We start from the raw sequence: 27,595 nt of genomic DNA on the forward strand, positions 1-27,595 counted from the left end.
ACACCTGAAGTTCCTTGTCAAACTACATGGTGTACTTTTTTGAAATAAACCTCTCACAAACCCTTTGAAAGGGATTTCTGTGTGCACTGGAACATTGCAGAAAAAGCTGACCTCTAATTAGATTTCCGCTCAGAGAACATTGGACGATTTCATCTTCGGGAAGCATTTAGCAACTTCCTGCTCGCGTGACACCATAGCAAGGATTAAGCCAATCAGAGCAAAGCCAGCTAACCGATGGCTTGAAGCTTTGTTGTGAACAGTGGTGTTGTGAACTGTGGTCAATAGAAATTGACCAGTATAAATGCATCAATAGAATCATTTAAAAATCCATGAGGAAAACATTTTGCAGGTTGGACAGCAGCCATGTATTTGGTTGGGTGTGGTGTACAGATGAAAACACATCCTCATTCTCACACACACACACCCAACAACTTCACAATACTCTTGAACTTCCTGGTTCCATTTTTATCCACTCCAGACCTCTACAACCTTTCTTATAGCACTCATCATCGCCGTCATCTCTCTGATAGCATAAGCATTAGCTTAGCATTCCGCTAATTGCTGCTCTGTGGACTGTGTTTTCTGGTTCAAATCTCACTTTTATTGAACTAGCATTTCAAAAAATCTAGTCTTTGTGAGCAGCCAAATGCAACCACATTCCTGAAAACCAATTAAAATCCTGGCAGCAGTCGAGATTTGGAAGAGCTGAAGGCGAGACAGATTTTTGAAAATCATGCCAAAGATTAATGCAACAACTGATGAGCTCAAGACAGTCGCTGTGCCTAAAAGTCTCCTTTCATGACTCAAAAGGACGGACCAATGGCTGAGATGTGATTGAGCACAGTCAGAAAATATATACGATATAAAATAAGAATTGTGGCTCGACATGAACAGGCTGCTGCAAATGCAAATGGGCTGATTATATCATTTGCTGAAACCCTTTAGATTTGATCTGTGTGGGTGACTGGTCCTTAGGTGATGTTGAAGCCAGAATGAAAATGGAGTGAGCTCACTGGTAACATGCGGAAGAATGACAATGATCTTTATTGGAAATTGACATGATTTTCTTTATTGTAAAGACGGCAAGAAGATTATTAATATGATCCACTCATCAGAATCAGAGAGTTCATAGTAGTTATGAAAACAGACTCATTTCACTTGAGTAAATATACAAAGCAGGAATAGAACAATGCAGAGCCGAGTTACATTTAACAAGCTGGATACATATGGCATTCAATATCTCCACAGATGAAGCTCTATTGAGATGAGTGTCTTTTTAACAAAGCGCACACATGGCTCATAAGTTTGCTGTTCTTCACTCGCTCTTCTTTAACATGACTAAAACACAAGTGTGAGTTCCAGACAGCCTTGAGTGCACCCCGGACCAGTCCAGGTACGGCTGGACCAAACAATGAGAATTAGATCAGATTTGTATAACTCAGAGACGAAAAGAACCAACAGCCACGAGGTGATGTGAGTCCACTGCAAATATTTGTTTTGTCACTGAAGCTGTAACGTAGCACATAAAAAAACACATCCTGCACCATCGTGTGTGCCTCATCATGTTTGCCTATTCCTCTTTCCTTGGGAAGCAGTTTTGTTAGTCTCAGAACCTGAGGATGGAGTCGAGCAGCAGTTTTGTTAGTGACAGGGGAAAGAAAGCAATCACTGAGAGTCATACTTTAGATATCAAACAAGCATGAATGGAATCCACAAGTGAGGAATCTACCGCTCACAAATCCATTTTCGTTCACGGTCACAGCTTTCATCGTTCCATTCACCGACTTTAGAATCGTGATGCCAAAATTCCGCACAGTCCTGGTTCTTACCATTGTGGCTGTTGGGCTGACCAGATGCCCAGAACCTGTAGCAGGGAACAACAGTTCAGGCTATTTACTTGAATTTGAAATAGCAATATTATTTATTATTTGATGATTTAGTGTTGTAAAGTAAATATAAAACATGGTGAGCAGGTATATGAGCATTTCTGAAGCGAGTTGCACCACTCTGCAGTGCTAACTGTCTGTACTGTTTAATCATTAATGCCTCCGAAAAATTCCTCTGCCTCAGTGGATGCTTCCCAACAGCCCTCCGTACTAACCACCATAACAAACGTCAAGAAAATAAAATGTCATGTCGCTCTTACGCTTTGGTCAGACTGCTTCCATCCACCCACTTCCAGTTCCCTTCGATTCCCTCATCAGTCAGTCCGAACCAGACTTCATTGTCTTTTGTGAAGAGGCCATTGATGAACGCCTGGAACCAACAAGGCATTTCCTTCATTAGTTAATCTTTAGTTTATTTACTCCAAGAACTTCCTATTATTGATTTTATTCTAAAATATAGGGCAGTTTGAGATCCATAAAATGTAGTGACCAAAAAAAGTTCCAATATTTCTAGATATTTACATTCAATATCCAGTGTACAATGCATTATCATGACTTAAAATAAAGATGTAAACAAATAATGTAAGTGTCACTTTGAAATAAATCCTTTACTTATATTCTTGACATACAGTTGCCTAATTTAGTATTGGACCATTAGAAGTGTCAAAAAAAAAAACCCAAAAATGACCCACCATTTCCTCCTCAGTTGTTATCATCGCCAAATCTGCGTCTTTAGATTGGCAATATTCTCTGCTCTTCTTCCAGGTTTTCTCACCATTAGACAGATAATAGCAGCTGTACTTGAACTTCTTCCAGCCAATGGCGCACTGAGCTGGAATAAAGGTGGACTATGGTTAGGACAAAATCTACTGAACAAGTTGTTTACAGTTTACAGCCAGTTTTTCCTTGATTGATCCTGGATTATTCCTTTCATTTTCTGCTCATAATTTTTAAAACACACAACACATGACACTACAAATGTTGACACACGCTGTGCCATCTGAGCCAAGGTGTGTTCTTCCTACTGTGAGCTCATCTTCTGCATAAATATTGGAAAATGTTGAATATGACTATTGGGCCTGTAGTTTGTGGAACCCGGCCGACGTTTCTACTGCGTGGGTCCTTATGGTCAGAGAATAATCCTAAATCAGTTTCAACACAGTATCATCTGACAGTGTGCTATGTCTTGCTGATGGAGATCTTACTGTTTAGTCTGTTGACGTCGAGCAGCAGCTGATCCCTCTCAGCAGTCAGGTTGTCCTTCGCCTTCCTCAGCTCATCTCGCTCCACTGTCAGGTTCCTCATGTTGCTCTCCAGGTCCCTCTTCTCTTGAACCACAGAATTGTACGAAGCCTCCAGCTCATCCCTGGCTTTCACCACAATGTTGTAGCGAGCCAATACATTGTCTTTTTCGTTTGTTGCATTTCGATGAGCGCTGGCGATCTTGTCCCTCTCACTGGCAGAAGAGTTGTACTTATCTTGTAAGTGCTCAACATCCTTGACCAGGTCGTTGTAGTTCTTCTGCAGTTCTTCTTTGGTTCGAGTCATGGTATTCAGTTTGTTCTGGACAGTGTTCCGGTCTTTGGTCAAAGAGTCGTAATTGGTCTGCAGTTCATTTTTGACCTTCAGTAAAGCGTCAAACTGTGTTTGGATCAACTTTTTTGCCGAGATGGTGGTGTTGTAGTCAGACTGCAACTTCTCGTTCCCAGATTTTAACTCTTTTATCTGTGAGGCCATTGCTGAGTTACTGGTCTGCAGCTGACTCTGACTCTGCTTCAACTCACTCGTCTCGCTAGTCAGTAAAATGTTATTGGTCTGGGTCAGATCTAGTTTCTTTGACAGGTAGTTTACATTTGCTTGTAAATGACTGTTGGAGTTTTCGATATCCTTCCGCTGGATTTGCATTGACTTCAGGTTTGCTTGTAGCTTCTCTTTGTCTTCCGTCATCAGCTTTACTTTATTTTCATGGTTTCGTCCAACTTTTCCATCTTAACCAGAAAGAGTGTGGTCAGATTCTGTGATCGCCAGATGAATAAATCAAAAAGACTGACAAACCTACAGTGAACACTCTGTCCAATCACCGCTGCCAAAAGAAGGAGGCAGAGCACAGCGAGGCAAACTGCAGCGAGCCTGACGGGGCTGTTTCGCAAGGCGAACACTGCAGCGATAGAAAGCAGAAAATGATGAAGTGATCACAGGAACTTGTGCTTTACTTCTTTATCCTTCTCCAAAGAAAAAAAAAAGTAAAGGTGATGTAAGGTAATTCTTAACATTTGTTATGATTGGTTACAATATAATATAATGTTAATAATTGACATAATTCAGGCTCTAGCTGGAGCAGAACAAAGGACCATCACTGTCACCAGAATATCGTAGTTTGCTGCCTTTGATGGAAAGGCGACTGTATCCAATTGTGCTGTCGTCCAAGTCCATCTTTGTTACCGTTGAGTCCTGGTACTCCACCGTCATCTCGGCCTCTGACTGTGACAGCCTGATAAAGCAACAAGCCTGTCTTTTAGCCAAACTGGGATCCATAGTTTATTCATTTATTTTATTCAATACAAATCATCCGTTTTCCCTGCATGTTTGAGATGAGAACTGGTGCAGATTTGCTTACCTGCCTGCGAAGAGATGCCCGGTACGGACACAGAGACCAGCCGTGCGTTCAAGTCTGCAAGTCTTGGACCAAAAACCCCACTCCCTCAAAAAAAAAAAAAAAAAAAGCTGTGTCAGCTCTTTCACTTGTGAACCGGGGAAGAGAAGCTACATCGGAAGCAAATACAAAAGTGTCTCTGAGTGTTGTCAGTTAGTGTCACCGAGGTCAGCATCAACCAATACATAATTCGAAAGAAGAAGTGCTGGGTGTGTACAGAAAAATTCAATAGAATTTTGTTCCCATGTATTGCCACAAAATATGCAAAATATCAGTGAATAATGAGGCATTGTCAATGTTTTTGAGGAAGAAGAGCAGCTTCTTGTAAACAAAGGACACATTTTTATTCGAACCACGTTGTTGTAGAAGCGACATGGGAGGATGAAGTGTCGGAAGGTGACGGATCACAGACGGACAACAACGGCAACAGGGAATAGTAATGTAAATGCAAAAGTCTCGTAGGAAGGCTCAGCATTTCAAGGCATATAAACCTAAAAAGTGTAAAAAAAACTGTGTACTTGGTATGGATATGGTTTTAAACTCATGTATCATCAATGTGAATGTCAAGCCACATGAGGGGTTCTGTGATCGCATCACATTACATGATATGAAAAGTAGTCTTCACAACTTTTTTTTAACTTGAGCTCAATCTTACATTTCATGGGAATTTTGGATTTGCTTTCCAATGCGCTGATTATGATTGCCATTGTATTTGGCATTGTATCTGCAAATAACTGTGACTGAAGAACGTAAAACATGCATGCTGTGAGAGCCAGGCGGCGCAGGCTCTCGCCCCGAGAACAGCGGTCTCTCGAGATTTGGTGGTGATGACGTTGGAGCCGAACAGCGCGATTCTGGACACCCCAACTTCCCACAATGCATTGCGCATGGATCAGCTCACTGCCCATGACAGGCTCGAATCTCTTTGAAAGTCCCACTGATGAGCGATACTCGTCGTCCTCATAGTAGCATAGATGTATAGAAGTGTATTGAAGCGTATAGAAGTGGAAAACAAACCGCGTTTTAGTGGGTCAACGGAGTACATATGGTGACGTCACTCGACCCAAGGAGAGGGTAAGTAAGTGGACACAGACACGCCTGGCTACCGCCCACTACACTCTTCACTCTCTTGTTTTGAGATTTAGATGGCAGCATCGGTGATGACGTCAGAGCCGAACTGCGTGACCCTGAACAGCCTCACTTCCCACAATGCATAGGGCACAGATCGGGGCTGCGTCCGCCTGGCTGTGCCGAACGCACCCAGTCTCTCTGCTCTTTTGATGAGTTGGTATCATTGCTTGCTGTTTGTTTACAAATAAAAATCCAGCACAACAGCGAAACAAAGCTGTCATGCAACGGTTTGGTACTGACACTGAAGCTGAAGAGCTTTTTTCCGTGGATTCCTGTCTTTTATATACTCTACGCCCACCTGGGAAAGGGGTTGCCCCCTATATAAGCCCTCTGGTAGAGTGCATTGTCTCTTTAGTGGGTCGAGCACATACGAAGTAGATCTGCCTTTGACATATGATCATTTTATTCTACATATTTATACACCATTCCAGTGGCAAACCCAGAATGTGTGTTCTTTGTGTTTCTGGAGAGTAGAATCTGAAGCCTCAAAAACATCCATTATATTGGTTCCGCACAAGTTCTTTCTTTCTTTCACAACCTTAGGTCATTGGTGATAAAGCTATGTCTGCAAAACAAAGTCAAAGTTCTAAACATTCCACACAGCGGCTAACATCTGGGGTTTGTGTTTCAACACAAACTGTGTCTCAAATATGAGGAAGAACTAAAAACAGAACTGCTGCAGGTGCAAAAATTAATGTTTGGAGATTGGGCAAAACATCACGTGTCTGCGAACAGCTCAAGGAGATATATGGCTATTTCCTGTGATTGCACAATAGAAAAGTTTTCTGTTCCACGATAAATGTTAGCCGCTGGATCAGAATGGTTCACTCAAGGTTTAGTATAAAACATATACTGCAGGTGCCTTGCTATTTTGGCAAGATTCTTCCTTTTAGAAAATGTTAAACATAGACACTCCTTTGTCAATAAATAGGGGTGGAGTTTGTTGCCCCCCAAGCGTCGCTGCTGTTCTTTGGCTCCGTGGCTGATTACTTTACCTCCAGTCCATGAGGCTGCTCCCGCCACGTCCTCAGAAAAATCAACAATATACATATAGTTTTTTTGATGAGACTTTTAATTTGGCAGCCACAAACAAAGAAACATGCTTTCTTCTCAGCAGTGACGCGACAAAGAGGGCAGAGCAGTATTTGAAGTGCAATATTAATGACGTCAGTGTCTCCAGGGTAAGCATCATTTCATCTAAGTGCAGCTGAATCAAGCTGTTCTTACAAATAGTTTCTCACGCAGGCTTGGTTTCAGCTCCCACCCCGAGAACCTAGACTTGATTCTGTAAGTCTAGTCTGTAGCGACTTTGATAAACCCTGAAGAAGATTCTGAAAAAGAGGTTGTGGTGGATGGTGCCTGGAAACTGGAAACCGTTTATATTCTCCAACCATCTGAAACCAACACTCTCGTAGAGGCGAAGGGCTGCTCCGGTGTATCCAACGGTCCCTAACTTTATCGAAGTGTATTTCTCTGTGGCAGCGTACTCCATGACCTTTCGGCATAGAGCCTTCCCGAGCCCACACTTCCGACAGTTGGTGTCCACTGACATCCGCAGAAGCTCCAGAGATCCGGTGGTTCTGTCGCCGCTGGCTGCTACAACTCCAACCACCTTACCTTCTTTCTCAGCCACCCAAAAACAGCGGTCTGGCCACAGGGATAAGGACACGAGAGGCACAATGAAAAATGATGGCATGACTTGAAGGACATAAGTAACAGATATGACTCAGTCACCCTGAGCCGTTGTTTTTGTTTTCAAACGTTATTCTCTCCATCCAGTTAGAATAATGACGATAATAGACATCATCATACCTGCTTAAGGGATCAAACAGCTGAATGTCAACAATTTGTTGTTTAAAGAATTATCACAAGTCATTTTGGTGTGCACTGGCAGGAAATGTATGAGCAGCAGCTTGCTAATGTTTGTTCCACTGTTGTCAGTCTAGGAAAGTAAAACAAACATGTCAGTTTCCAAACAATCCAAGCCAAGAGCGTATTTTCTGCTTAGTGGATCAAATCAAAGAGTCAATCCGCTCTTGCGCAAATGTGCCAGATCCAAACAATACCACGTGGAAACACTGAACATGGAGTCAGTTCTTGAGATGTCAAAATTGTGTATTTTCAAAAGAGAAATGGCTTTTGTGGTTTTGGACAGCATGGGCGTGTAAAATTGCTTAAATGTGGAGAATAAAAACGGACATTAAAGTGACTTTTTGTAGCTGTAGAGAGACATCTTCCCTCACAGACACTGTTAATGAGAGACATTATTGTTTTGTTTGTTTGTTTCAAATTGCCTGTTTAACCTGGACCCTTCTATTCCCCTCTGACATTGACCCTGAGATACAGGTTGAATGACGCTTTATTGCACACACACAATTACAGCTTCAACTGTCAACCATTCCTAAAACAGCCCTAAAAAAGGCAATTAAACCAAACATAAATAATAATATTTGATAAATCTTATGCCTTCATGTTCCAATGAATTTAGATTCTTTTTATTGCTCATCTTTGAGTGAGTTGACACCATGACTGATGTACATTTTCCATGATTGTAGCTAGCGATAGACACTATTTTGTGCCCATGAAACTTAGTAAAATCTAACTTGTTTAAGTAAAAAATAACAGTCATGGTTGTTAATTTGATTCAAAGTTCCGATGACTATCTTACCTTGGTACTTGCTGCCCCATGTTGTGCTTCCCCCAAAAACCCTTGTGTCTTGAGAAGAGTGAAGAAAAGGCCACTGCTTTTCATCACATGAAACTGGTCCTCCACAAACCTAAGCAGTGGAGCTCAACGTGGGACTTCACATAGGAGTTTGTTTTTACACTACGACAGAGGCACTATGCTATGGCAGGGTCGAAGGGTCCAGCAGTATGAGGGGGCTAAGGTCAGCAGGAAAAGGTACTGATGGCAGCAAACAGTCAAGAGAGTCAGACACCAGTATATGTGGGACCGTGTGCGATACAGGATTACCTGGTTGAACCTGATGCAGCAAGGTGTCCACATCCAAGCATGACGCCCAACATACCTCAGCGGAAATACTTGTGTTTTGGCCGCTCTTTGGATGTGGTTCATTCACAAACTCTGAGACGACTGTTGCAACATCACTGTCATCGCTATCCGTCTCTAACCATTCCATTTGAATGTTTTGAGCAAGCCACAGAAAGAACCAGGAAGTTCCTTGAACTGCTTCATTCATGACTAGAACCCGGCAGACTGGTTATCAAATATCAGGAGAGAAGCACAGCTGCCAAAAAAAGTCACTTGGTGTGTTGCTATCAAGCGGGACTAGGTAAAGTGGACGAGATATGTGGTGAAAGGTTGGCTTTATCTCAACGGTGACGCAATAACTGTACTTAAGCCTCGATCATTTCTCAATTTACCTTCTGTTCAAAGTCAGAGGTTTGTACTGAATGCTATAATCACAGAAAAATCTGAGACTTACTTTGTACCTAAAGCAACAATAATTTAAAGTTATTCCAATGTAAAATGTGACAATTTCAAGAAAGTAAGTTTTGTTTTTCATCATGAACTGAAGGACTATGACTTACTGGTCTCATATCATATTAAAACCTAAATGTATGCACATGTACTACGAGTTAGCTAATGTATTAACATCTAATACATCTTGTATTATATGTATTATGCATGTATGTGAATATCTGCAACAGTCTGTCCGTCAATCTGTCTCAAAAATGATGCACAGATTTCATTTAAGAGAGCGCAGCAGCTCAAACTTCTGACTTGCTGGTTGAAGCAGAGTTCCAAGACTGGACCTAAGACAAACAAGTTTCGCCTCATCGAGCCACTTCACAAAGTGAGGGACCTTTTTTCCCATGTCAGATCGTCCATGTCTTTTTATCTTTCAGAAGAGCTTTGTGAGATCAGCATTTGAGTGAAATAATTGTGTTATACGATTGTGCTGTACGATGGAACGCTACTGCCACATGCTGTCCTGAATTTATCCTAAAATGATGTCAATGACATTTCAAATGCTAAAAAGGTATGTAATTGCAAAGTCAAAATAAATGTAATGCAAAAACCATTGTTGCATGATGGGTGGCGATGAAGTGCTTGGTGGATGTCTGCACTCTCTGGATGCTTTTCTTGTTTCAGTTACCTTGATTCAAGTGTGGTAACATCATTTGAATCTGGTTTTTACTTCACAAAATGAGTGTCAAAGGTTTTTATTGGTTCTCCAACATCAGTATCATGTATTACTGAAACTAATGTATTTCAGAGCACCGTTTAAATACAAACCTGGCGAGTTCATGTAGTATTCCTCAATGTCCCTCAAGTCTGTGGATAACATGTACTGCAGGAAGTCGTGGATCACCAGCCGGCTGCAATAGTAGCGAGCGCACAGCACCAGGGCAGGGACCAATCCCAGCATCCACCAAGACTTAGTGACCATGAAGGAGACAGCTGTTGATGGAAAAGTAAAGCTGCAGTTAGGTTTCTGAGGGCACAAAATAAATCTCAAAGCCAATCGGACTGCAGTAGGTATTTTTATCTACCAAGCTCTACTTTGCTTTACGATTGTATTTGAAGATTTATATACATATTTTTAAACCTTGGAAAAATATGTCTGAAATATAATTATTTTGTAGCATATATTTTGGCTTTCATTACTTAACATTCACTCTAGCTTTTGTAGTGTTTTTTTTTCTACATTTGTTTTTCTAACAAATGTTTTTCTTCTCCACATATATTTTTTGCACGCTATTTGCACTTGTCTTGTGACTCATTTGACTATGTTCTGTCAACATGGCAGTAGGCATTTGAATTTACACATTGAAAACATTGTCCCTTTTTCAGGGTTATTTAAATATTATATTGGCAGTAATGATATGGTATCTTCTTTCAGTGAATGGAAAAAAACCCAGGTAAGATGTGGAAGTGTTAGTTCCTAAAGAATGTATGAGGAAGTCAAGGTCAACAAAGCACAAGAGGGTTGTGGCGGGCATCTATGAGGACAGGGAGACCAGTGAGGTGTGTTGTAGGACTGATGGAGGGATTCAGCTTGAGAGCAGGAGCACATCAGGGTTCAGCTCTTCATCTTTGCTATTGCTATGAACAGAGTCCGTATGAAGCATGATGTTTACTGATTTCTAGTGAGAGTAGGTGGAAGAGAAGCTGGAGAGAAGAAGAATGAAGGTCAATAGAAACAAGGCAGATATGTGTGTGGAAATGAAGTGGAGCGAAAGGGAAGCTTTATGGAACAGTCGTGAAACCTGTCATTGCGTACGGTTTGGGGACAGTAACTCAGACACAAAGACAAGAAGCAGAGTGAGCAAAGTCTGACTTGAAGCTGCACAGAGTGATCAGGAGGGGCAAGGAAGGACAAGTTTCCAGAAGGACAGTTTACGTGGAGAGGTTTGGAGACAAAGACTCAGCTGGTTTAGACAAAGAATGTTGGAAGATTTGGATCTTTTTAAGGTTTTAGATCAATTTGAAACCTTCAACTCACATCTTTCTTTTCTGTAAAGACAAAAAAATACATTTACTGTGTACCAAATGGCCATCTTGAATTTGTCCCAGCACGTCCTGATATGACTGGCTCGAGGCAGCCCTGTAATTAGATCTGTCAGACCACAACGAAACAGTACACTGCAATAAGCCTGCGTGAGAATGTACCGTGATAGTGACTCCTCTTTTCACCCTGCAGGTGAGTTCGGCAACTAAAACAACATCATTAACTTGAAAACAGAAGACTGTTTATCACATCTAATACCTTAAAGGGAAACTCGTCATGCATTCATGTAAGTTGTGTGTCAGTGCCGGGAGATTCCAGCCAACTGCAGCCGCCTTCGCCTGGAGGCTGCGTGTGACTGTTGGACTCCTCTGTCAAACATTTCAAAAAATGATTAGTCTAAGACATATATGCTATAGCTCACTCTGTTTTCTGCCCATAGAAAGTATTGTCAGATTTATATCATGTTTTAAATTTGTCGGAAGCACTATCCAATTCTTGTTGTTATTTCTTTATATGGCACGTTATATTGAAAACGCTAGTGCATCAAATGAAAAACAACTGCATTGATCCACCAGAATATAAATTCTGATATGTTCAACTTCAGTTTAAATTGTATTCACAGAACAGCATCGATGTAATTCAGCTGCACTCCAAAGACATATGCTGTCTTCACTACCCTTGTAAACTCGCCCAACCGAAACTCAATGAAATGCAAAATATTCCCAGGCAGGAACCTAACGTCTTTTGAAATCCGTCCAGACGGTTGATCTGATGCTGTTTTTTATGGGTGTATGTGCCAACACTTGGATGCATGTAGCAGCATGAAGAGATAATGTCATTGCTCAACTTGATAAAGAACTGTTGCATTTGTCACCAGTAGATAAAGGTATTGAAGATTGTGCTTTCCAAAAAACGTGCATTTTGCTCATTTTGTCGGCAATAAAATGCTTAAAAATACATTTTACTGATCACTGACAGCTCTCCCAGTGCATTCTGCCTGCGTTCTAGTGTAGAGTCTAGAGTGGAAATCCCTCAGTCTCTTTGCGTATTAATCACAAAAAGTACAGGGTGACATCTTCATGTTGACGTTTTTCACAAAGCTTCCCCTAATGCTCTAGCACGGGCAGCCATCGTATTTCGGGTTAACTCACAGACAAAACTACTGCCCAAGTAGCGCCCTCAAATCAGAGACAAGATCCTTCTTCTTTCTCTGGCTTCTCCCTTCAGGGGTGGCCACAGCGAATCATCTTCCTCCATCTCATCCTGTCCTCTGCTTCCTCTTCTCTCAAACCTACAAACCTCATGTCCTCCTTCACTATGTCCATAAATCTCCTCTTTGGCCTTCCTCTCCACCTTCTGCTCCTACACACCCTTTTATTCCACCCTGCCTGCACTCGCTTCTTCACCTCTTTCTCACACTCTCCACTGCTCTGGACAGTTGAGCCTAAGTACTTAACCCCCCCACCTTCTTTATCTCTATATCCTGTAACTTCACCTGTCCACTTGGCTCCCTCTCATTCACAGACATGTATTGCGTCCTACTGCAGCTAACCTTCATTCTTCTCCTTTCTAAAGCAAACCTCCACCTCTCTAGCTTTTCTTCCACTTGCTCCCAGCTCTCACCACAGATCACAATTTCATCTGCAAACATCATAGTTTAGCTTCTTGTCTAACCTCATTTGTCAACCTGTCCATCACCATGGCGTACAAGAAGGGGCTCAGAGCTGAGCCTTGGTGCAGTCCCACCTTCACATTGAACTCCTCTGTTACACCTGCAGCATACCTCACCCCTGTCTCACACCTGGCGTACATGTACTGCACCACTCCAACATACTTCTCTGCCACTCCAGACTTCCTCATACAATACCACAACTCTTCTCTTGGCACTCTTGGCAGGTCCACAAAGACACAATGGAGCTCCTTCTGACTTTTCCCACACCTTCATCATATGGCTCATCAACTTTATCCGTCGATAGTTGCCACAACAATGGACATCTCCCTTGTTCTTGAAGATGGGTACCAGCAGACTTCTCCTCCATTCCTCAGGGATCTTCTCACTCTCAAAGACCTTGTTAAATGTTCTCTGCCACCCCTCCTAAACACTTCGTCTGCAGGTATATCATCAGGGCCCACTGCCCTTCTCACCTCAGCCTTACTTATCTTTGCTATGTCCTGATCCATGATGGCCACTCCTTCTACTCTTTGTTCTCTCTCATTTTCCTTAATCATCAGCTCTTCAAAGTACTCTTTCCATCTTCCCAACACACTTCTGTTATCAGTCAAAACATTCTCATCTCCATCCTTCACCCTAACGTCCTACACGTCCATCCCAGTCGACTTTTGAAATTCGTCCAGATGGTTGATCTGTTGCCTGTTTTTCTATGGTTGTATGTATGTGCCAACACTTGGATCCATGTTGCAACATGAACAGATAATCTCATCGCTCAAGTTGATGAAGAACTGTTGTATTTGCCATCAGTAAATGAGTGTTCAATAATGATTTTTTTTTTTCAGGGACAGAATTAAACGTTAAACGTTAATTCTGTAAAAAAAAAAAAAGGTAGCTACTTTTTTTCGGCACTCTGTATATATTTGAAATTGAAGTCAACAATTCAGGAGCACACATTGGAATCAGCTGTAAAATGACGCCAGAAAAAAAAACAGCCCTGCCCTATTCCGCTGCAAGAGTTGCCTCAGGCTAGAGTTGAAGTCACAGGCTGTTTTTTTTTCTGTGCCGCTACGACTACGCTGTTAGATGGAAAGCAGAAAAAAGTCACTAATCTTCTTGCATTTACAGCGGCAAGTTGAACGTCATCACATTTTTAACTCACAGCTAAATGTGCAGTTTCAGCATCTTTCCCCCATTTTAATGAATTTGCAAAGCATTCACGTGGAACTGAACTGAACTATATGGCAATTTGTTCAACACACCAGGTGCCTCAAGGCTGAGGATCTGTGTCAGCGCAGTGCTAGGTGAGGCGCCGCAATTTTAAAAATGTGGTACAAACATGCTGTATTTGAGCTCACTTTTTGCTTGTCTCCATTTTCTCGAAAGATTGGAAGTTAATCTAACTGAATGAGAATGAACAATGGAGTTTCATCTGATATTTAAAATGTCCTTATTCAAGCTTATTATATTGTGAATGTGGTAGTGGAAGTGAACGTGGCATCTATGTGGCATCAGCTTGATAACATTAAGCATCAGTGAATAGAACAAAAAAAAAGAAAAAGACAATGGCAACCAAAACAAACAAGCAATCCAACAAATCCAGCAAAATATGCTCTGAGAGCTACACATTTCAATAAAAGAGCAAGTGGTTGATCTCTTAATGTTCCTATGACTATGTGCATGTAGAATAGTTGAATGACGGTTGACTTGCCTGTAAAGAGAAAATAGATCAGCAGACTCTCGGTGTGATATTTCAAGCTTCTGAACGCAGTGTCCACCACCAGCTCCAGGATCCCCATGCTGTAGATCTGGATCACGGACTGCCGATCTTTGGCTTGGTACTCTCGCACCACTAAGGAGACATGTCCCCCTTGTCCATTCTGCTGTTTGTCACTGGGCATGATGGGTCAGTCTTGCACAGGGCTCAAAGTTCACACAGCTTCTCTCCAGGATATCTTGGAGACTGATTCTCCAGGGCGTAGTCTTGTCTTTTAAGTGACGTCTCTCACCAATTACCTGCCTCACATGTCCACAGTCTGCTATGGTTGTCAAACTGGTTTGTCAGGAAAAAAAAAAAAAACTAAGTCAAGTTTACACAGGTTGAACGTATATCACAGTTTCTGCCCCTGGGTTTTAAACTTTTTCAGGTGAATCCTTGTGTTCAAAAGCATTTCCTGTATGAAAGCCCCGAGCCACAATTAAAATAAATGACAAAAGCTTTTTTTCTTTCATTTTTTTCAATTCCTGTACCTACTGTACTTCATGTGACCACCAATTATCTTCATGTATGAAATACTATTCCCAAAACACATATAGTTATGTAGCTGATATCAAGCAAAACGTTACATAAGTCAGACACATGTGTTGAGTTTCACCAGGAGGCAAACAAACGCATATTCAAATATTTAAAAAGTGTAACTTGTGAAAAGTAAGGAACAGAACACGCGATGGGAGGGCGCAAGTTTTCTTTCATGACGTAGAAGGGAAGTATTGAGAAACCTTGTTCCAGGAATTCGTATCCTCATAACCCCTTCTTGCGGAGCTACAAAGGTTGTTACGCAAGCTAAAGACAGGAAGGGAGGCTTTGGAAAATGGCGTTTCATGTGTTCCACTCAGCGACTGTCAAAAACAGCCAAAATGTACCACAATTTCAAACATTTTTCAAAACACCTGTGTCAAACTCAAGGCTGGGGGGCCTGTCATTTTAGGCCATGTGCAGTTAGCTCAAAATTCATCAGTCAATTAGAAGAATTTGTGGGGTAAACATGAGACAACTTCATGATGCGATTCCACGTACAATAAGTGCTCAATATTTTAAGCATTTCACAGAAAATGTGAAAGTATTAGACAATAGACCTTTCCACTGGTTTATCAATAATGTTAGCTCAGTGCTAAGATTGCCAGACCTGCTTTCTTCCACATTTATTTTTAATTAGAAAAAGACAATATGTTTGATGTAAAAGTTTTAGATGCATGACTTATTAGCCAAAATCCCACTGTCATGCTATAGGTGAACAAAATTACAATGCATATGTTTTTAAGTACAAGGTGGAGTGTGTGGCCCTTTAAACAAAAGAGGCTTGGCGAAACTCCTTTCATTTGTTTCCCCCTAAAGTATCGAGATTTGATTTAGTGCTTTAATAGTTGCTGCCTTTTCTTTCCCTCAAAATTGTTATGTAATTTTTACGTAAGGGCCATTTCACTGTAAATGTTCTCAGGATGCACATGGCTCCAGGCAATTTTAAATTAGGTGTGTTAAAGGGAAAAAAAAGCAGAAGAAAGGAAGAAGAAAAAAATGTCTTTTTTCATTTTTTTGTGACATGAGCATACCAGCAATAGCAATGGCCTTTTGTCACAATGGAATTCAGTCTACATTTCAGTCAGTCTGTCATCATTAAGTTTCACAGGATTACAGGAAGACCAGGAGGACCAGTACTCTTGGTAAATACCACGAGCGACTGACGTTGTTTAGAGGTGATTCACAGCGGAAAAAACCCTTCAATAAAAATGTGGAATGTAAATAATGGGCTTGTGTCGTCGCCAGAGACATCGCAGCACACGAACTATGTCAAAGCTCGAGTTGCTAGATGCTAGTCATAGATCGAGATTGGATGTCCACCCTCAAAACAAGTATGATACAAACGAACAAATCTTTGACAGAAAAATATCAGACGAGGACAATACACACAATTACATTTCATTTGTATATAAAATGAGAAAATGATGATTTGACAAACATTATAAAGAAGGGGGAAAAAATTAAAAAGAAAACTCAACCATTTGACCTTTATGAGTGAAGTCCTCCACAAAACATTCAAAACTTGAACAAAAACATTGATAATATGAGCAAAAAAAAAATCTTTCCGAGTAAAGTAACAGAAAACCTGCATTCCTCTAAAGTGGAGCCTTGAATAGAACATGAATCGAAATTTCATTTTTGAATTAGAAACCCCCCACTGGAACAGAAATGGAAGCATCTGAACAGAATTAGTGTTTTACAGTTAGTGTTGGGCTGGTGAGGATTCATGAAGCAGCGTTATCCATTTCTCAGCTCGGTAGAAGGCGCTGTATGCTTAAAGAGGATGAGAGGTTGTTGGAAGCCACAGATAAAGCGGGAAAGAGTGCCATCTTGTGGGCTCTGGAGGACTGACGTAGGCTCCCTCAGACAACATGAATGAGTTTTACATGAAAAATGGTTTCTGCTTTGGGTGTTGAGATTATTTTATTGTTCACTGTTTTGCGCATGGGTTAATTATGAGGATTGTTGCACCATCTATTGCCTGAGATAACATTTCCATCCACACAGACCATATGTCGCACTTTTACTTTTAATCCGCTCCTGCTACCACTTCCAAAAACACGTCGGAACAAGAAACAAACACACAATATGTGAACCCTAATTAGCAGGTAAGCAAAGAAAGAAGAAACTGCTCGAGGCCATTTAACTGGATTAGGGTAAAGGAATGCAATAAACCACTGGGTGGGACATCAGCCATTCCATGCAAGGCTGTTAGTTTTAGTCACAAAGATACTAGATTTTGTTCCAGTGAACTAGACCGCTGTAAAATTATTCATGCTGCTATACGTCTAGGGCTGAGTATCGATTCTAATTTCAAGAATCGATTCAATTCCGATTCTCATGACTTAGAATCGATTATCACGATTCAATTTGATTCGATTCGATCCAGTCTCGATTCAGGTTAGTATTTAAACCATTTTCTGAGCTGTTGCCATAATCACATGACAAGTTACGCAACGTATTAATACTAGTATCATATTGACATTCAACAGGAAATTAATGAAGGACTCATAGTAAAGGACAATAAAGATCCAGACACAGATGTGACTGCTCATGGGACTGGTGCATTATTAGAAATATGACATTAAAAATTCGCCCAAAAGATGCTGCTGTTTAAAACTAATGCATTTTTATTTTATTACCAAAATGAAAAAAAGATATTCTCAGCCACTGAAAATGTAAACAGAGTGCTGGTTACTGACTTCACAGCAACCTGACGGTCATTGGTCAGTATGTGAACAGTTCTCAGAATCAGAATCAAATTTATTGCCATGGTCAGTGGGGAGCCCACTAACTAGGAATGTGTTTTGGAATAACGTGGAGTCAAAAAGGCAATAAATAATAAAATAAAATAAAATAAAGTAAAATAAAAATAAATAAATAAAATAAAATAACAACAAGGCTGTTTATGAATTCAACAGTCTGACGGCCGAGGGAAAGAAGCTGTTCCTGTGACGGGAGGTTCTGGTCTGGATGGACCGTAGCCTCCTGCCAGAGGGAAGAGGAACAAACAGTCCATGTCCAGGGTGAGAGGGGTCGGCTCTGATCCGACCTGCACGTCTCTGGGTCCTGGAGACATACAGGTCCTGAAGAGGTGGCAGGCTGCAACCGATCACCTTCTCAGCAGAACGTACAATGCGCTGCAGTCTGCTCTTGTCCCTGGAGGTGGCACTGTTGTACCAGACAGTGATAGAGGAGGTGAGGATGGACTGGATGATGGCCATGTAGAACTCCACCAGCAACTTGGTCGGCAGTGGTAGTTTTCGTAGCTGCCTCAAGAAGAACATTCTCTCCTGGGCCTTCCTGATGAGGGACCTGATGGTCGGCTCCCATTTGAGGTCCTCAGTGATGGTGGTTCCCAGGAAGCAGAAGGAGTCCACAATAGGAATGGGTAAACCAGCCAACATGAGAGGGGACATAGAAACTGTTACTCTCCTGAAGTCTATGACCATCTCCACTGTCTTCTGGGCGTTGAGCTCCAGGTTGTTGTTGCTGCACCAGGACACCAGCCGCTCCACCTCCCTCCTGTAAGCCGACTCATCTCCATCTGAGATGAGCCCGATGATGGTGGTGTCATCCGCAAACTTGATCACCTTCACGGACTCGTGGCTGTAGGTACAGCAGTTAGTGTACAGAGAGAAGAGCCATGGAGAGAGAACACAGCCCTGAGGAGACCCAATGTTGAGGGTCCGAGTGTCGGAGACAGTCGTCCCCAGCCGCACACGCTGTGTGGTCTGTAGTACGTACGAGAAGAGGTCTCACTCCTCATCAATATAGTGAGTTGTCAGACTCGTGTAAGATTGCGAAGATGTCCACGTATCACTTGTAATGCCCACCCTGACTGCTGACTGAAGCTTACTTTTCACGTTTTCCTTTACTGACTGGTGCATGTTTGGGATAACAGACGTTTGCGAGACACCATAGCGTAGTGTGGCTCTGTTACTTTCATTAGCCGCCTGAAGCCCTCGTTTTCAACGACGGAAGACGGGCGCATATCTTTGCAAATGAAGCCCGCAATCGCTTCAGTTATTGTGACAGAGCGTGCAGAATTACCCGCTAGTGGTAAAGTTCGCTCGAGTTTCATTTGTTGTGGCCCGGTGGATGGCTTGGAAAGGAGCGCTGGGTGATGTCGCGTCACGTGATTCGTGAGGTCGTCAAAGGGGTTGGACTTCAATATGTGTTAAAACGTAAATTAATTAATCCGATCTTTGGACCTACGAATCCATTTTATGGAATTGATGTACGAATCAATTCAGAATCGGAAAATCGATTTTTTAAAAACACAGCACTATATACGTCACATTGCTTTCGATCAAATGATCGATGTTTTTTTAAGCAAAAAAAGGTGGAGTACATGAGGTTTACAAAAATAAAGGGGTGGGGGTAAGTGCTTCTTCCCCCGGCAGTGACGGGTCGCTGAGGTATCAAGATGAAAACATTGCAGGGTTGATGAAACAGAGTCCTAAATTTCAGAGGCCACTAGATAGCGCTCATTGATCAGCATTTATGCGAGAGTTCAGTGAAAATGTTGTGCAAAACTGAACATTATGGTGGCCACACTGTTTCATGATACCTCATACTCCATCACTACTGCACAAATTCGACACAACTGGTCACGGTCTGAGTGACAGGGAAGGTAGACTGCTGAGAAGGTGAAGCCCCTGGATCAGACCTGGAGCCCAAGATGCCTCCACCAGGAAGCTCCAGGAAGGGGCCGCTCGGCTATTTCAGAGCCCATTGGCCCTGAAGCCTTACCCTACAAACAAGGTGAATGAAGTCACCTCAAGTAGGACACATAACGGCCGGTGAACAACATTTTATTATACTTTATCTATAAATGTACACACATGCACACAACTCTCCATACAACAAAAACATTTTTAAAAAAGGATAAAATGAAGAACAATATAATTAATAGAACACAGCAAGCGGTCTATGTATCTTCTCTATTCATGAGTTGAGGGTTTCCTGGGCAAGGAAAGGACTTTTTGTGGGCAGAAACCTCAAGAGAACCAGACTGAACAGGAGGCCGTAGATGAAGCAGTGAACTATAGAAGGGAAAAGACCCGACTTGGAAAACATCATTTCTGAATTTAGTGCACAAACAACTGACAAATGATTGATGAAGCTTCATCAGCCCAATACCAGCGAATAGGCTGAACTGCAGCAGCCCTGCATTCAGCTGGCAGTGACAAGCGCTTCACTCAAAATTCAATCAACACTTTGTAAATCCAGTTTGTAGTGATGGTGTCGGACCCTGTAAAAAATCCTTTGCAGTACTGAGGGTGTTGTTCCCGCAGTGTTGTAGCCATTTGTGGTCCCCACTAGATGGAAGCCTAGTCGCTTGTAGAGGTGATGGGCAGCTGGAAAGTAAGCAGTGGTTCCTAACGTAGCTGTGTAGTATTCCTGAGCAACAGCGTATTGAAGAAATGTCTGGCCCAGTGTAAAGCCTATACCACACTTCCGAAATCTCTTGTCCACTGACATCCGGCGGAGCATGACAGTTCTAGTGGTCTGATTGCCATGAGCAGCAACCATTCCCACCACCTGTCCATTCAGCTCTGCCACCCATAGACAGTGATCTGGCAGAGAAAAAAGACATGTATGTAGATCAGAAATATTATAAAGTAGACAATATATGAATAAAACAAGTTAATCGATATAAGACATGGTTAAAATAAAAGCAGCTAAAAGGAATATTAACTGTTGTTGAACTCAAATTACATGAACTCAATAATGTATTTGAATGGATGAATGAATCTGACATTTTATCATTTTCAATTCAAAAGTTTCATAGGCTCCTTTTTGGTGAATTTTATGGTGAATTCTGCATTTATTTATTTATCAATCATGGTGTCACTGGAAAACTAAACATCTAAATAACTTAAGGAATCTCGTTTTTATTCTGTTCTGCAGTCATATTCTCACATTTATATATTCATTCATTTATTTATCCGTCTTGGTTGTGAGTCCTACCTGGTGAATTCAAGTACTTGTCAATGTCCTTCAGGTCTGTGGAGACAACACGCTCCAGGAGGCTGCAGATCACCATTCGGCTGTAGTAGTAACGGGCGCAGAGCACAACTGCCGGAACAATACCCAACATCCACCATGACTGGGTGAGAATGAGGCTCACAACTGTCCAGAGGAAATACATTTATAAAAAAAAAAAAAAAAAAAAAAATCTAAATAGCGTAGCCTGTCTGCTTTATAATTTATTTTGCACATATAATAACAACAATAATAATCATAATAATATAGTGGAGGTTTTCCAGCCACATTGCATCAGTGATGATTGCATCAGTCACGATGAAACATGACGGGAAATGAGTTGCAGTCATATTTATGCACGTTTGCAGATTTGTGCATTTCTTGAAGTAGCAGATCTCATTTTCAGAACTCATTTGCTGGAAAAATTGACAGGCATACCTGAAGAAAAAGGGCCTGTATCTCTTTAAGAAAAAAAAAAAAAAGCTGTTGCTTTCTTCAAATTGCTGATTTACATTTACACAGGATGTAATGTTGCCTGCTCTAGATAACCAGCCTGCATAAACGTACCACTTTGCGCTTACCACTCTTTCCGCTGGCCAACTGCAGGTTCCTTCCTCACCCCTCTGTCCTCGCAAAGTAAAGTGAGTCCGCTGTTTTACTATATCTATATGTTCTCCGTTACACCCTGTGGAATGTCTTTTGCAGCCCTGCAACCCAGCTGCTGAAAATCCTACGCAATTTTTTAATTCTGCAATTCTGATGTCTCTAGATCACCTTTCTGTTCACAGTAAGCTCAAAGCCAACACCTGTTTGCATTTTATCAGATTGGCCCTTGTCTGTCACAAGGTAACGCATGCAATGGAAAGAAACAAAAACACATAAAACTGAAGCTAAACAGACTTTCCCCAACATTCTTACACTCAACCGATGCCAGCAAAAACTTGCCTGTAAACAGGAAATAGAGCAACAGGCTCTCGGGGTGATATTTCAGTCCCCTGAACGCCGTGTCCACCACCATCTCCATGACCCCATCAGTGTAGATAGACAACATCTGCTGCCAGTCCCGTGGGTCATACCTTCGGACCAGTAAAGAGCCGATCGATTTGCTGTGCTCCATATCAGCAGACATCTTTGAGTTTGCAGACAAGCACCAGTGAAGTGTACTTACTACATTTTGTGCCCGCCCAAGTTAAAGGAGGAGTGAGAACAACTCTCCTTTTTATTGGCTTGTTAGGAAGTTTCAGTATTTCTTTACAATTATCCTTTGTGACTGTGAATGCGCCATACTGGAAACTGATTTTACATTTTCTCAGTCATGAGGTCGCTGCTCACATCATCTGTGCTGTATGAAACACTGCGTGTATTGTTGATAACCGAGTTCATCATGGACTTCATCAGCTGTCTGTCAGCTTTCTTTCACCTTGTAATGGTCCATGTCCTGTCAAGTGTGTCAGGAAGAAGTAAGCGTCACTTGTTGAGCCGGTGTTTCTTGATAGCTGTTTGGCAACTATCCACAGTGCGCTTAATATTATACTCTTGAACCTGAGTGAAAAAGTGGTGAAAAAAGTCGAGATTCTTGAGAGGGAATACTTTTTTTTTTAATACAACAAAGTGACATCAAGTGCCTCTCTCACATAAGTGACGGTTAATCAGCCAGCCATCAATCTGCAAACCCCCCTGCAGCCTGAAGATAAGAGCATCAGTGGAGTGCTGTTGAGTCGCACCCACCACCATCAAGTCCGAATCTGTGACCAGAGCAACTGTGGAATCCACACCCTGATGAGAAACATGAGCCTCTACTCTTATTTGGAAATTAAGCATCATTGAACATCATTGTGTCCAGTGGCCCTTTTCAACCTGCTTGACTGTCCTGCTAAAAAACCTTTGAGTGGGTGCCTCAGCTCACCTGCAGCGGGAACCCTCTTCCCACGTTCATCTGTTAAGGTTCTTAAGAGCTTAACAGCCAGACATCACAGTGCAAGTTAGCTTCCCGAACACAATGTGATCAGTAAAAGTTGACATTCTGGTGGAACTTGTTGCTAGACTCTAACCCAGTTGGCCTTGGATTTGTAAAATCTGTACCTGCAGTGTGTTGAGGTTGCTACAATCATCATTACAATAGTTAATGTGTTTAAATATAGAAACATATTTTGTTTTTCCACTCACAAAGACATGATGCATAATTTAATGACAACATAACACGGCTTTCCTTTTCTCAATACCATAATAGAGATATAATACAATGTATTTTATTTCGCAATTTCAGACATATAGCATCGTCTGAAATTGTGACATATTGCTAGATAGCAGAAACAACATATTGTTTTATCAGTCTACGCTGGAGTTTCCTCACCAAAAAAATATATTGATGTCTATATTATCTGGAGTGAAGGGAACAGGTCTGAATGTGGGGTTTATTTATCAAGTCATGTGTTACTGTTCGTGGTGCCATGAAGAAAAGGCAGCAGATTTGTCATTGTCCTCTCGTCTGAATGAACAGTGATCACAGCAATGGCGGCAGGAGATGAAGCGTCGGGAAGAGCAGGACTGGAGGAGTGTGAGTCAACAGCGATAGCTCTCCGGAGGTGTGTCGCCATGTTTAGATAGAATCCTGTGATCTGGGGAGGTTCAGCATGTCGAATGTGACATTGGAGGGAGTGGGATAAGTTTTGTTCTATTTTTAATAGCGATGACGCCATTTGTGATGCATGCGAAAGACAAATGTGGGAGGAAGACAGAAAAAGGCATAGAACACAAGTCTTCTGCATCTGACAATGATTAAGCGCTCATTCACTGAAAGCAGTCTGTTTGCAACAAATTGCTAAAGTTGAAACTTGGAGCCAAACAAGCCACATTTGAAATTTTTATAACAAAGTCTAGTTTTGAAGTCAGAACTCTTCGGTTTGTTTCCATTTATTATCAGGCTTTGCTGTCCGTAAGTGATCCTCTTGTCTTTCAAGACAAAATGATTTTCTCCTAAATCAGCCACATTTTTGAGGTCAAACCTGATTCATACGAATATTAGTCGTCACGTGTGAAGGAGTAGATTTGCTGGCAAGATGGAAAATAGCAAACAAATCCATTTTTCAAAGACAAATTCTTGCGAAATGAACGTTTTTCAAGACTCTGTGACACATTGTGTCACTTCCTTTTGATTGGAAGAATCTCTCATTTTTTGTAATGTTTCAATGAATTTTCCTTCTTTTCTGAGGAAAAAAAATTATATATATATATATATATATATATATATATATATATATATATATATATATATATATATATATATATATATATATATTGTGGTTGCATATTGTGTTGCCCTGCATCTAAAAACTCCAGTCAATGTGTGAAGGTTGTATCAAGATGCACTGTTGGATTTATTTTTGATCATTCAAAATGCACCGTGTTCAGTTGCACGTGTTCAATATGTTTTATTTTGTCTCTAGACGAAAAGCCAGATCTGAAGAAATATGAAAACAAAGATGGTGCCATTGAGAAATCAAAATCAAACTCAACAGAAGACAATGTGACTCAGAGAGGAGACAAAGGGAGGAAACAGTCAAAATAAGGGCAGAAGTAAAAAAACCTTCAGTGGGAAATAAAAGCAGACGGGGAATACTGTCAATGTGCTTGTTGATAAAAATACAACTTCAAAGATCTCATTCATTCAGGCTATGAGGCCAGAATCACAGGGTTACCAGATGTAACACCTGTTCGATGAAGCGTGCAACACCCTCTGCCACCCCCTCCTGCTTGTAGGAAAATAGAAGGGTCTTATTGCAGAGTGGCCGGATCCTCTGCTGCTGGTTGGGCAGTGAATTGACTGTTTTTACTCACTGGCAAACCAGGGGTGTACCAATAGTGAGGCCTGGTCAGAAGGCTAAGCACGCTGAAATAGAAATCCCATTTGGAAGCCACTGCAAGAGCCAAGAACATGATGATCTACTCAGTGCCAGAAGACATGGAAGCTAATGGTCTCAGGCTCTTCACAGAGAACTTAGTCAAAAACAAGGTGGGATACAATGAGGATTTTGAGATTCTGTTCTGTGACTCCCCCTTCAGTTACACTAAAGATGCTAAGCTGCGCCACATCCTTGTGAAATTCCAGCAGGAAGTGATGAAGTTTAAGGTCCTGAGGGCAGCATGGCTCACCAGAAACGTCACCATCAATGTTCAGACCAATAGGTCACTATGAAATGGCAGCCTTGTTCTCAGGGGATCAAACATTTATTTCATTATTGCTCACAGCTCCGTTGCCATTTGGCGCTGCCTGCCTCTCACCAGTCACTGCTAAGGAGGCTAGTTTATTAGAAGAGAATGTTTTCTGCATTAAACAAGCAGTGGCAGTGAAGGAAATGATGACTTTCTTTTGAACATTTATTTGCACATATTATTCAAAGAACGTTATTATTGTGCTCCACTGGCATCTGTTATATTTAGACATTTTTGCTTTGAAACTTTAAAAAAAACAATGTCTTTGATGTTCTTTTGGTGAGTTCAGCAAATTTAACTTGCTGAAATCCTTTGCTTAGGCATCTGTGCCACTACGTTAGAGGACAGCAGGTCACCTGTGGAATACACTTGTCATTTCAAAATAAAGGCACTAAGGCTAAACATCTGGGACAATGTACAGTTTAGGGTATGAGAAAGATATTTTCCCGTTATTAGCATTGAAGCTACACTTTATTGTACAGTCCCAACAGTTTCCAACAGTTTTGCACTCTAACAGAAACCTTGCCAAAGGCAGTCATAGACAAGCCGCCAAATCGTCCCATAAATGTCACAAAACAGAGTCAAATGACGGCTTCTCTCTTTAATTTATTCTCCAAAACAAACAGAGCGATCTTTGAGACATGCTGCTGTTTTGCATGCAACTTTGCTCACGTACACCCAGTCTTCTACAAGGTGGTAAAACCTGACAAAATGTACTGCAGAGCTACCGTTGACGTGCATTATGAATAACTACACAAAAAGGCATACGTACATTTGAGGAGCTGTCAGCATAAATTGCGTTGTTGGGACCGTCTGCCTACTTGATGAAGAATACCAGCAACACCCAACGCTGCCAAAAAGAGTGTTTTCACGTGTTTGTGCACAGACATCCAAATGTCCTTGGCACAGTACAAGTATATGACTCAAATGTAACACCTCTTCAGCTGCGACCTTTTTTTTTTTTTATCGCCTTGATGTCATTTTTCTCCGTCAACAACCCTTTCTCACCAGCATTCATTCATTCATTCCCTCTTTCTCGTCTCTAGTAGAACAGGAAGAGCAACAGTTTGCGCCTGGATCTATTGAGAGACTTGCTTTGTGCTGAAGGAAAATCCCTCTGCAGACTTTCATTCACCATCTGGGACCTTCCCCAGTTCCAGATGTTCAATACTTGCTCAATACTTTATTCGACGATAGCGATGACCACCTCACGGCTTTTGCACTGTTAGATTTTTAATTTTTTTATGTTGAACCATCTGGAGTTCAAATGGTTGGTTTGTTCCTCACTGCTTGTTTTTGTAGGTGCTTTTTAAGCATGTCGAACACATGATTTGAAAGGTCGCTGTTTACATAAAACCAATGTAATTATTTCAGGAATGATGAGAAAAGGGTTAAAATTGAGAGGGAAAGTGGTAATAAATCAAAAACTAAATCAGTCAAGTGAGGTAGAATAAAATCAAAGACACCAGGGTATAGCAATGGCACGTGTCTAGGGGAAAGCAAACTTCTTCTTTTGCTACGTTATTGCAATATTATTAGCTCAGCCACAGAGGTTACAGCATTGTTTGTCCATCTCAATCTGTCTGTTGTCAAAATACTTTGAAAAATGGACGGATTAAAACAGAATTTCTGGAAAGATTGACATCGGGACAAGGAACAGATTCGATGTTAGTGGAGGTCCAGATTTTCATCTGAATCCTCAAATATTATGAAGGATTTGTCATACTGTTGTGAGAGAGCTGTGGAAGTGGCAGAGCTCCCAGAGTGCTTCACTAGTTTTCTCTTTATAAGCCACAAAAATATGACCTGCTCATGTTTGTTATTCTGACTCAAATCAATGCACCCTCCGGCGTCTCTTCTTGTCTTTGACAGGATTATTAACCAAAGGGGTTTTTCAAAGGCTCTTGTCGCACCGGTGCATCATCTGGCTGCTGCTTTCATCACTAATAAGCTCAAAAGAGAGACGACAGTGAACATGTATGGTAGGAAATTGCAACAGGGGACGGGCTAAGGCAAGGTTCCTGCTCACAAAGTTGAAATAGTGGAAAACTGAGCATGAGGGGGTGTAGTAAAGAGACATAGAGTCCATGTCTGCATGTTCTTGCATGAGTTTTGTGTGTGCAAGCCTGAGGTTGAGATGAGAAAATCATAGCTGCGGGTGGTTATTGGTCATTTGCAAAAACAAGAAGAAGCTGAAAGCCTTGATTTGCTTACCATTACTATGGCAACTCTTTGGATGTTACACAATACTGTCACAATGCATCTTGAGAATCATGT

At 41.4% G+C, this 27,595-nt stretch overlaps 3 protein-coding genes across 4 annotated transcripts; all 3 read right to left on the bottom strand.

Moving 5' to 3' along the window:
* Positions 1 to 1,042: 1,042 nt before the first annotated feature.
* Positions 1,043 to 4,642, bottom strand: LOC128754302 (C-type lectin domain family 10 member A-like). Its single transcript, XM_053856823.1, has 7 exons — positions 4,504 to 4,642; positions 4,250 to 4,377; positions 3,946 to 4,044; positions 3,092 to 3,874; positions 2,579 to 2,718; positions 2,147 to 2,256; positions 1,043 to 1,864 (listed from the first exon to the last, which is right to left on the bottom strand). The coding sequence occupies exons 2-7, from the start codon at positions 4,353 to 4,355 to the stop codon at positions 1,726 to 1,728; spliced, it is 1,377 nt and encodes a 458-aa protein (XP_053712798.1). The 5' UTR covers positions 4,356 to 4,377; positions 4,504 to 4,642; the 3' UTR covers positions 1,043 to 1,725.
* A 2,103-nt stretch (positions 4,643 to 6,745) lies between these two features.
* LOC128755034 (N-acetylaspartate synthetase-like) lies at positions 6,746 to 14,765 on the bottom strand. 2 transcript variants are annotated; one of them, XM_053858203.1, is made up of 5 exons: positions 14,528 to 14,765; positions 11,309 to 11,352; positions 11,186 to 11,243; positions 9,932 to 10,096; positions 6,746 to 7,317 (listed from the first exon to the last, which is right to left on the bottom strand). In XM_053858203.1, the coding sequence occupies exons 1-5, from the start codon at positions 14,715 to 14,717 to the stop codon at positions 6,944 to 6,946; spliced, it is 831 nt and encodes a 276-aa protein (XP_053714178.1). In that variant the 5' UTR covers positions 14,718 to 14,765; the 3' UTR covers positions 6,746 to 6,943. The 2 variants fall into 2 exon arrangements, with proteins under 2 accessions (XP_053714178.1, XP_053714179.1); XM_053858204.1 differs by lacking the exons at positions 11,186 to 11,243; positions 11,309 to 11,352.
* A 5,208-nt stretch (positions 14,766 to 19,973) lies between these two features.
* Positions 19,974 to 21,464, bottom strand: LOC128754774 (N-acetylaspartate synthetase-like). The gene is made up of 2 exons (XM_053857637.1): positions 21,092 to 21,464; positions 19,974 to 20,697 (listed from the first exon to the last, which is right to left on the bottom strand). The coding sequence occupies exons 1-2, from the start codon at positions 21,270 to 21,272 to the stop codon at positions 20,327 to 20,329; spliced, it is 552 nt and encodes a 183-aa protein (XP_053713612.1). The 5' UTR covers positions 21,273 to 21,464; the 3' UTR covers positions 19,974 to 20,326.
* Positions 21,465 to 27,595: the final 6,131 nt, after the last annotated feature.

Source organism: Synchiropus splendidus, chromosome 2 (assembly GCF_027744825.2).
Source record: "Synchiropus splendidus isolate RoL2022-P1 chromosome 2, RoL_Sspl_1.0, whole genome shotgun sequence".
In the NCBI taxonomy this organism is placed as follows: Eukaryota; Metazoa; Chordata; class Actinopteri; order Syngnathiformes; family Callionymidae; genus Synchiropus; species Synchiropus splendidus.